This window comes from Lasiodiplodia theobromae (assembly GCF_012971845.1).
Source record: "Lasiodiplodia theobromae strain AM2As chromosome Unknown scaffold_47, whole genome shotgun sequence".
In the NCBI taxonomy this organism is placed as follows: Eukaryota; Fungi; Ascomycota; class Dothideomycetes; order Botryosphaeriales; family Botryosphaeriaceae; genus Lasiodiplodia; species Lasiodiplodia theobromae.
This window is the reverse complement of record NW_023336527.1, coordinates 137,007-147,705: the sequence shown is the minus strand read 5'-3', so window position 1 is coordinate 147,705 and position 10,699 is coordinate 137,007. Positions and strand designations below refer to the sequence as shown.

Here is a 10,699-nt window from a genome sequence, read left to right as displayed (position 1 = left end):
CTGAGCTTAAGCAATAGCTCTATTCGACAATTCTCTCACATATCCATACATAAATTATCCCCCCTATTAACATGATTGGCTCGATGGAATTCACTCAAACCCGAGCTAAATCGATATAGTAGCCCAAACGATTATCCATGGCCCAAATTTATCATTTCAATCTCTCACTTGGCCGAGCGCTAGCGTCTTGGCCTCCCAGCATCTTTTCCTGAGTGTAGAGAGTAGGAACGGTTTGTACGTGACCCCTTCGTACTAGGAGGACGGTATGAGGCGGATGTTAGGCCGGGCTAAGGGCGAGCCCTACTCGAAAAAATTCAGCCGAGCCAAGTTGAGTTGAATTCATTTACCCTGACCCGTAACCCGAAGCTGTATGTATGCGTAGTTATATATAAGGAGAGGAAAGTGGTGTAAAGATTTTTTTCGGAGTTTTTCGAGCAGAGAATGAATTAACAGATGCTATTAAATAGTAAAGCTACCGGTACAGGAGAATTTATTTATACTATAGGCTTTTGTCGGAGTGCCACGCTGGGAACCCGAGCAACAAAACCTTTTACGCAATAACGTATAGAGCACTGCATAGTATCCCCAACAGTAGAAGAGAAAATAAAAAAATGGATGCTTAATCTAGGCGCACACTGGCGACCACTTTTAATAATTTGTACCAAGGCTTTCTTCAGCCTCACTCGACGCACAATTAAAACACTACCGCCGACCCCAATAGTGCGCTACGCGCCCACACACTTACAGCGAGTCCATCTCGACGACCAGCTTAACGCAGGAAGACATACCACCATCCTTTTCTTGGTCGTGTATCACGAGAGAGCACCGCATTCGTCATCATCGATCGCAGCGAGCATTGAAGCCAGAAATAAATACCCTAGGTGTTGTCGGAACCGGCGAAAGAAAGTTTGTTGTTTTGCCAAAATGTGATGCTATCTTCTATAGTGTTTGGTTTTCCTCAGAGTTACATCTACCCTGACGCATGTCTGCGGGATCCGGGCTAGTAATTAGCAAGAACTTATACTATTTCCACGCCTAGAAATCAGCATAGGACCAGGGCATGGAGTCTACTCGCATAAAAGAAATCTATATAGGTTCGATCAAAGAGAACGTGCGCTATTCGGTCTACCGTAGCTTATTTGGCGAGTAACCCGGGTGTATTCGCTCCTGTACAACAGACGTGAAAATACGCACGGCCCCCACCATATATCGTTATATTGCACCTTACCCGTCGAGATGTAAGTTTTAACCGATTAGGTATTCTTAGCTAAAAAAGAATGTCTTCTTTGAAACTCGCCGGGGACACAAATCCTCTCGAGGTCAGCGAAAGGTGTTTCGCCATCCTACTGGCGTCATGGCTGCGCGTAATCTGAGGCTGGAGATATTGGTCGTATGACGGTGGACACGTGCCGCTTGGGGTCGTGAGAGCCTCCCCCTTCCCGGGTGCCAATCCACTGCTTCAGCATCCAGCACTCAGCACCGGTGTTCATTACTGTCACCTGAATTGATCTCAACAGGGCCATCTCGGTTGAAACGAGCTCGAGGACGTATTTGCAAACCGTCCCGACAGAGGAGGAGGGCGAACGGGGAGATGAATGCCGGCGAATTGGATTATGAGGTAAGGTAGGTGATATGGGGAAGCGGGTGTGTTATATGGATCTCGGTAGACTTGAAAGAAATGTCCATGTTATAATTTGGATCCGCACTTGGCAGTGGTCCGACCTTGCCAGAGGCGAACGTAACCGCTGAAGGCCCGTAGAGAGACGCGTCGCTAATGCTGAGAAAAGAGCGGCACCGTTCTTGTTCTTAGTTATGACGGTAGTAACGACGTTCTAAACCGGAGTTTTGAACTTGACGGCCGGGTGAGTGTATTCTTTGGCGGTTGCTGCGATGGATCTCGCAATCAACGGGGACGTCTATAGTGGCATTAGCGACGAACAGAATGAAGACGCGATGGAATAGGCTGTTGATGCTACGCTCGAAAATTACCGCCTTGAGACCGAAGTAGCAAGGAATCCCCTGATCCACCGCTCGTCTGCCGTTGTGAGTTCTTGGTCCTCGTACCGAAGGGTCGTAGACGATATGAGATTCTTCGTAGATTCTTCGCCACTACTGGCTTCTAGTTCTGTTGCTGTCGTCCCAATCCTCTCTTCAACACCACCCACTTGGCAAGCAGCCTGGTTACCGATGATGGAAGAGCCAATACCCGCAGAATGTACTCTTTCCTTCCCGGGATCCTCCTACCCTCCTGTACGTGACTTTGGTCGCGAACGCCAACAAAACAAGGAGCGGATGGTGAACGGGTCAATATTCCGATTCGGGGCGATTATATTTCTGTCGTGTAAGATGGCGACCCTAAGCTAGGATATGCTCGGGCGCGTGTCGATGATCACATCCCCCTTCAGCATCTTGGCATTCTGTAGTATTCTCGTCGGGACACTCATCGCGTTCGAGAGCTGTTTTCGGGGCCCGTACCTTTACTTTTCTAGCAAGTCCCTAATGTAAGGCCAGCGGTCTGCGTTAGTGCCAACAGCATATTAGACTGATGATGGTTGTTCCTGCGCACGATCTCGAGCACCTGCTTCATCGCCTTCTCCTGCTCGGGGCTAGGCAGGGAGTCCGGCTTCCTCTCTGGGCTAAGTTGATGAATGCTGTCTATGTCCTCGCACCTGCCCTGCGACACGGTGGCGACCTTGAGCCGGACTGAGCTCCTGGTGTCCCGCTTGTCCCCGGTGGAGCCGAAAAATGTCAGTTTCTTGGTGCTGGGCCTCCTCTCCGGGCCTGTCCTCGGTGCCGAGCTTGACCGCGGTGTAGACTTTGGTCTTCGTCATGCTTAGGACCTTGCTCACCTTCTCTCCGTGAGTGGTTGCATCGCACCTACGCCGCATTGTTTGCGTCTGGCGTGTTAAGGATGATGCTCGCGTTTTGGATCACACCATCAAAACGTGTGCAGAGAGAAAGAGAGAGAGAGAGACGAGCCGCAGCTTGATATCGTCCGTGATGTTCAGTGTCATTCTTCACAAGAGTTGCTGTTCCAACTTAAGTTGACGAGCCAATAGGTGGAAATAAGCCTTTGTTGAATAAGTAATTTCACTGGCCTTATTCTTTAAATTCGAAGAGGCAATGACACTGCGGTAAGGCTGGCAGGAGAACGAGTGCCACGAGCAAGCACCGGGCTCTACAGACGGGAGCCGGTATTAGCCACAGAAGCGCATCAGCGACTAGCACTGGCACCGGACCGGTTGGGCTCAGCCTAAGGTCACACCACAATAGAAGAAAGGGACGCTCGGTGGAATGAGTGGCGATGGCACTCGCGAGTTCGCTGGACTGGCCCCAGGGTCGTCAAGAGGGGGGATTTTGTACGTCACGCCGCCGAAAATGGCGATATCAATAGCCCTGGAATCCTTCAGGCGCTTGCTAAGGATATGAGTGTATGGATCGGGGTTTGAGCATTGAACGCGTACTCCGAGTGTTACAGTGCATGTGTGAAGTTTCCAACTGCTCTCATCAATTTCACCTCCGCGAGCTGATACGACCTCACCCAGAGACGTGACATATCTGCTGAAGGGCTGGGTGAGCTTGCGGCAATCCATACCCTACTCAGCTCCCTCAAGACGGCCTCTGAGACGGCACAGTACGAGCGCGCCAAGTGTCAGGGGCTCTACTACTGGTGGCACGCAGCTCGCGTTAGCGAATAGGCTACGCTCATGGCCAACAAGCATAAAAAACGGTTGAGCGGGAACAGCGGCTGCGCAAATCCCTTTTACAAAGTCCCTACCATGGAATACCAACGCCCTCCTTTCCCTTAAAGGTAACAAAAGCAGCCCTCGTAACATGTCTAGGCAAATTTTGTAGACGTATGTTTTCAGGTGCTACCAGAGGTGCTCAATAAAGTTCGAATGAGGTGAATATGGCGGTCATTCAAACAACGGTTTGGCTGAATCTACAAATCGTTTTTTTTACACTTTTTGCTACGTGTATAAGTGCATTGTCCTGCATGAAAACCATGTCCAAATTAACATGGTTGGCATCATTTCATCGGGGACTTGCAGGCAAGAGTTGGCCGAGTACCCTTCCCCCTTCCCATTTCCCCCCCTGCGGTTTTGAACTATACTCTATAACTGCAGCAATGCCGTAACTCAAGTGGAGGGGCGGGCAATTCGGGGTTGTGACTTGTAATTACGCTTGCGAAAGCCAGAAAGGCCAGAAAGGCCAGAAAAGCCAGAGAAGCCAGAGAAGAAACGCAAGAAAAGCAAGAAATTGTTTTTGATAGACATCAAATGGTTGTCCAGCTTCTCTGCAGCTTGAGGTATAGTCGAAGCACCTGTAAGCCGCAGAGGAGAGTTAAGGGTGTAGTTTCACTTTGTCGAATCCTCCTTGGAAAATTAAGGTATATGCACGATTGAAAGCCAGAATGAGTAGTCGAGAATTGTAGATAGAACCGCCGAGCCCGCAAATTAGAGATCTTGTCAGGTGCGGAGTTTCGTTGTGGCTAGAAAGTTTCCGGGATAAGGTATCCGGATGTAAAGGGTCCGCCCTGACGAGCCTGTGCTGTTTTTCCTTTTTTTTTTTCTGCAAGAGAAACGCATCCGGATTAAAGCTCCATCTCCGGACGAAGATATCCCAAGACTCAAGCCTTGGCTATCATTCTTATCCGATGAACACGTGCCCATCTTCATCTTCGTCTTCCTGATGATAACCACCAAGGCGCCCCGCGTGCGTGAGGTCCTTCGGAAATGACAGGTCTTGAAGGTAGACAAGACCCTTGGCTACCACCCGGAACTTGTCGTAATTCTCTCCGTTGTGATCTCCTGAGATGGTGACAGGTGGGCTCAGGACAATGCTGATTGTCTGACCATCGTGGCTGGAGTCTTCGTCATCTTCGAGCCGGTGGCGGTGGTCTGCCTTGAACCATTCGGAGTCCACTGTGAACGTAAGCCCAGCACATTCACTTGGCTCGCACCACTCGAAGCGAGCGGCGTGGGTCTGTAAACGGTTCTGCAGATTCCCGGCTTGGATGTAGATCCGGTGCAGCTCTGAAGCGCATGTTCTTGCTTCATCCTGAGTCAACTCTTGCAGAAGCGACGAAATAGATCCCTGAAGAAACTCCCTGTAGAACTTGCTGTACAGCTGACGAACCTTACCCTCCGAAGCGTTCTTGGGGCACATTACTTCTGTGGGAATTATTGCAGACGTCTGCAAGTCGGGGAACGCACTCCTCAGTAGCTGGGTCCGCCAGAGGTGGGCACGCGATGGGTTGTCTACAACACATTAGTTGGTTATGCGCTAGCTATGTTTAAAATAGTAAACTTACCATTCATCATGTGCACGTAGATTTCATTCAACCGATCATGCAGCCCCATGCTATGTTGAGGTAAAGCCTCGAAAGGATCCTCGAAGACGAAGAAAGGATTGCTGAAGATATGCGTGCGGAGATCCTCGGAGAGAAGTGCCGTTAGGATGAGGAATAGCGGCTTTAATACTGTAAGCGAACTCAGATTGCTAACAAAAGCGACTCTTCTCGAGCCCTCGAGAAGTAGGTGCTGATGTCTCGGCGTGTGCGTTAGAAACGTCTCGAAAGAGGGAGCCGCGTACTTCTTGGACCAAGCTCGGACACTTTTGTAGAAACCGGTGATGAGCTGTTATACTCTCCTGTCCTCGTCCTGAGGCCAGCGTCCTTGAGGCTGCTGAGTGATCCTGCTTTGAAAATTTCCCAGAGCCGACATGTAGGATTCCAATTGGCGCTTCGTATCGCTGAGCTCCTCCCTCAAACCTTCATTCTGTTGCTTGTGGTATTCAATCTCCTCCTTGCATTTATTAACCTGCTTCTCGTAGGCCTTCCTTAAGGCTTCTTTCCGCTGCTTATAGTATATAATTTCCTCTTTGCGGTTGTGAATGTCTTCTGCCAGACTCTTCACAAGCTTATCTGAGTCAGAGAAGTTTGATGAGAATTTATCACACTTTTGCTTCCAGTGCGCACCACTCGGAATCCTAGCACCAGATACTCCCTGCGATTGTTTGACTTGATAGTGCGAAGGCTACAACTGTGTCTCCGACACTCGCGTAGCACCCATGCGGTCCAGCTTCTATGTGCTTGGTGCGGACACCCTCGCTTGCATGTGGTGTTGTGAGTTAGGGTGAGAGCGGCCTGACTGAACACCGGCGGCCTAGGAGGTGGATCTGAGGATAAGGACTTCTGGCGATGGGTTTCGTATGCGGCTATCCTGGCTGTTAGTATCTGTAAGACTTATGGCTACCGACTGCTCGGACGGTTTTATGGCGTCCGATCTGAAAAGGTAAGGAAAGAGTGGGCGTGTGGTGGCGTTGAGGGTTAAGTAAAGATGAGGAGGGAAGAGGGCGTAGAACGGCCAAGACCTAGCAAGGTGCAAATTGTGCAGGAGGGTAAGTGGTTAGAACGGGAAGGAGCGGGAGTAATTATATGTCCTTCGATGCTATTAACTCTGACCGCCGATCCTTCTTAACTTATCTTTCTTCTGCTATTACTCTACCTCTCTATCGGCAATACATACAAGACTGTCCAGTTTTCTGAATTAGACCTTTTGTTCAGACCTTGGACGTAACGGCTTATTTCATCATCGATGTGGTTCCTCAGCTCAAATTCGAAGAGTTATGTTGCGGCGGCGGTGGTAAGTGTGGATCAACATATATTGACGGCAACGTTAATTTTTGGATGGTAAAAACATTCAGTAATGTCTATACCTCGATTGAGCCGAAGAAGCGTGGACTAGGAAGTTAGATGATGTAGAGCTTCGAGGCTGCCAAAATGACCTTTGGGAGCCATCGCGGTGTTTCTGACGAGAAGCTGTTCGAGATTGAGAACGTCGTTATGAAACGTGATCCTGGAAGACAACGCGAACCTGGACCGCTACGATTCGGACGAAGATATTCTCTAGCTTACGTGGTACGGACCAAGTTCATTCTTTATGATTTGATATTGGATTTCTAACAGTAAATAGGAAAGAGATGTAATTCTTCTTCGACCCAGTCGTTGACCAGGTTATTAGTCTCGTAGAGTCTCAAATCAACCAGGCGGCGATCAAGAGCTGTAGGATCGGACGTATTATTCTCGTTGGGGGCTTCGGCGACTCTGAATACCTTAACGAAAAGATGGAAACTTGGTGCCGCTTGAAGAGTGATATTACGCTCACTTGCCCTCCTTAGTGCCAAGCTGTAGTTGTCCGTGGCGTAGCTATCCGAGGTCTTAAGGGCTTGAAGCCTAAGTTAAGAATTGCTCGTCTCTATTATGGTTACGGCGTTTCCAAGCGCTTCGTGAAGGGTGTTTACGAGGAGTGGCAAAGCTTCTTCGAGCCTTATTACAATAAGGAGTACTGCTATGGCACGGTGTCGTGGAAGATTAAGAATGTTCGTATGACACGTGTGGCTCATAAGTAAAAACAATTTTACTGACGCGAGCTCATGGATCAGGGTCAATCTATTGACGCAAAGACAAAGGCTCCCTTCAACATCCACACGACTATTTGCGACACTGATAGAGTCTATCATACAACTCTGAGCCTCTACTGCTGTATCTACGAAGAAAGCCCGCTCTACGGTGATGACTGGAAAACCGAAAGGGTCGGTGAAGTAAAGCTGTACTTTACAGACGCGGAGATTGACGCATCTCCCCGCAAATATAATAAAAAGAAGAAGCAGTGGTACCGTAATGTTAATTACACTCTTGAGATCGATTTGGCCGCCGATTAAGGTACGCTTAAGTTCAAGAGCTTCATTAACGGTAGACCGGGCGGTACCGCTAGCGTTAAGTTTTATAACAGCTGATCGGAAACGTCGGCTTTACGAGACGGTACTCAGAACTTCGTGTGAGACACGGGGTACTTTTGTCGTTTTCGCGCTACAGGAGACTACTATTTCTCAAGGTCAATTCGCGGTCTGATCTTCGGAAAGGAAAAGATCCAGAAAGACATAGGCTTGTCTTGAAGGCACGCTTTTCTTCTATTTGAGCTTCGACTTGAGCTTCCCTACCTTCCATGCCTGGTTTGAAAACTAAGGGGAAAAAAAAACGAAAAAAAGGAAAGAATTCAGAAGGAGGCGACGGCACTTTGGGCAGATACAACAGAGCGAGAGCGCACATCCTCGGCCCTCTTTCAAGTCACACTTTTTCCTACTACACCATTTCTGCTTTGGGTTTCATTTGACTTGGCATTACACTGAACACCACGTCCCTCACGGTACAATTCCCCAGCATCCTGTTTCTTATTGAGAAACTTTACCGGAACTGGATTCCCTTGCACTTTAGAAAGAAAATGATAAAACGTAGATAGCTTAATCATACCCCGCTATCTACACCAAACCATTTTGCCTTAATAACTGCCGAGAATCCCATCGATTTAAAAATACTACACCCTCAACAGCCGGACGTAAAGCTTTTGTACCCTCGCCTTTGTTTACTAAATTTATTCCCATTTCCATCTCCACGAGAGCTTCAGCTCCCTCCGCTCCGTCGAATTAATTGAAAGGCCCATAGGGTTTACTGTACGAAAGATCAGAGAAGTGATGAAGTCCTACTGAAACCTCGCGTGATCTAAGATGAGGATAGCTACTTCACGAATGACTCTGTAGGAATACATGCCGAGGGCAAGAAAAATAAAACAAAACACAAAAGGATGTATACAACGAACAGACTAGGGCGTCTAAAAATGCCTGAGAATGTAGCACAGATCATAAAAGATATCTTCATACCTTTCCTTCTCTTTGGGTGAATCTTGATTGCGTTCCAGCGCTCGCCTGGGTAACAAAATGCCTGGGGGTGCTTCTTGCCGGTTCCTCGCTCCACGGAGCCTTTTGGATGTAGGCTCGGTCGTCTGCGCTGGGCAGAGACATGGCTGATTGAAAATCCGGCGAAGGCAATATGTACTCAACCTTCTGCGGCAGGACGCCGAATGAAACGAGGCAGTCGTTTACGGAACTCTCAAGCCCGTAGGTGCTGACCTGGAACAATGTGTCCCCATGATTCGCCATCAACGGGCTCACCTCCCGAGGGGTGTTTTCCTGAAGCGGCATCGTCTTCAGGCTTGCTTTCCGCCGGTGTCTCAAAGCGCCAAAGGAGACTGCCAGATTGAGACGGTCTCCATGGGCCCCACACTCGATATCCAAGTGGGCAGTCTGCAAATTATGAGGGTCGGCATGCATAGCGCCGAGTCTGTCGCTGCATGCCACCTGAAAGCAGGCGTACGAAGCTTCCTCGGACCTGGCACCTCCGTAATTGAAGAATATTACAGAACCTTCCTCAGGTCCCGCTGAGCGATGGTGCGGTACGAGCGCATGCCCTTCTTGAACACGTTCCGTGCATCCTTGGCGGCATCGAGCGCGCCTTGCACACCAATACCCCCCGGTCAAATTGAACAACATGGGAGCTATGTGGGTGAACTACCCAACGGTCCTGGATACGTCGAAGTCCTCGTCCGCCAGATCCCGTCTATGGGATTCGAAGTCAATCTTCATCAACTTGCAGCCCCGCCACGAGCAAAATGCCAGGACCAAAGTGGCCAGAAGAAAGTCCACAGGCTCGCACTGGAAATATAGCGGGGCGTGCCGGAAGATGATTTTCACCCGGCAGACGGGCGTCCACGGCAGCAGACACCGTTTGGCAAGAGCTGGCCACGTTGCTCGCGTCGTGGTCGTGTGACACGTCTGTGAGGAAGCTGTTGGCACCGATCGTTCGCGATGGCTCTCCACTAGTGTGGCAACAGAGGGCTTATGGTTGCTTCTTAGCCAGCTGTGTCGCCAATTCTCGAAAGGTGCTTACCTCGCCGGGCACTTCACGATTCTGCAGGAACCCAGCCAGATCCTCAAGAATGATGCTCCACCAGACGAGAGACGCTAGTCACCTGGAAGCTGTGGAACGTGCCTGGGCGTCGTTGCTTCGTCTTCACCCGGCCTTCCGGCTCCGCGGTAGCGTGGACGACGGCAGGATTCGCCCGGAGATCCCGGAGACTGGTACCGAGCAAGAAACTCTCGTGGTCCGCAGAGAGATCTCGTCTTCCCGAGAACCACAGGACGAGGCCAAGGAGATCAACGCTGCACCATATTGCATAATAGCTGTGCGTCACCTCGCGATCAACATCAAGACCGGCGTATAGCCCTGATTGAACCAATTCAGGTTCTTCATTGCAGGGAGAAAAACCAATGAATGATCGGTGTTGGTTCACCGCAGCCGAAGCCCTGACCGGGCACGACGAACCGCATCCGCGGTGTCGCGTGTGCAGCCGACGCCAGATCAGACACGACAGGACAGGGTACATGCAGACTTCCTTTACCGTGGTCTGCAGCCGACCGCTCGTATGGCGGAAGGGGAGACCTCCCAACAAAGAAAAGACGTTGTCACTCACATGAACCCGACACACTCCGAGGACTTTTCTTAGCCCGTCGCCGAGTGGGTGTTCGGTTGAGGTGATGAGCGGCATACGTGCGTCGCTGATCGCGTTACAATCCTGCCCACCGCTCTGGATAAGCAGCGTCGAGTTCTTGGGAATCCAGTACATTGGGACAGCGTGCAAAGGTAGGCTGCCTCTTACTTCTCTTTGGAGCAGCGAAACCACGTCTGAATGTTCTTGAACGGGGAGGGCTTTCATTCGCGTGAAGCTGGAGTCGATCAAGGGCGTTGCTGTTGGGAAAACGGCCGCAAGATGCTGCGAACTTCGAAGACGGCACCGCCACC

The 10,699-nt window shown here is 50.1% G+C and overlaps 3 protein-coding genes across 3 annotated transcripts; 2 read left to right on the top strand and 1 right to left on the bottom strand.

Moving 5' to 3' along the window:
- Positions 1-4,650: 4,650 nt before the first annotated feature.
- LTHEOB_11336 (Kinesin heavy chain) lies at positions 4,651-5,363 on the bottom strand (the record flags this gene model as incomplete). The annotated part of the gene is made up of 2 exons (XM_035508081.1): positions 4,651-5,261; positions 5,315-5,363. 2 exons carry the CDS (start codon positions 5,361-5,363, stop codon positions 4,651-4,653), a joined length of 660 nt encoding a protein of 219 aa, XP_035366553.1.
- Positions 5,364-6,784: 1,421 nt separating this feature from the next.
- Positions 6,785-7,725, top strand: LTHEOB_11335 (Heat shock protein HSP72; the record flags this gene model as incomplete). The annotated part of the gene is made up of 3 exons (XM_035508080.1): positions 6,785-6,854; positions 7,211-7,383; positions 7,447-7,725. 3 exons carry the CDS (start codon positions 6,785-6,787, stop codon positions 7,723-7,725), a joined length of 522 nt encoding a protein of 173 aa, XP_035366552.1.
- Positions 7,726-9,836: 2,111 nt separating this feature from the next.
- On the top strand, positions 9,837-10,121 carry LTHEOB_11334 (Non-ribosomal peptide synthetase; the record flags this gene model as incomplete). The annotated part of the gene is made up of 1 exon (XM_035508079.1): positions 9,837-10,121. The coding sequence occupies one exon, from the start codon at positions 9,837-9,839 to the stop codon at positions 10,119-10,121; it is 285 nt and encodes a 94-aa protein (XP_035366551.1).
- Positions 10,122-10,699: the final 578 nt, after the last annotated feature.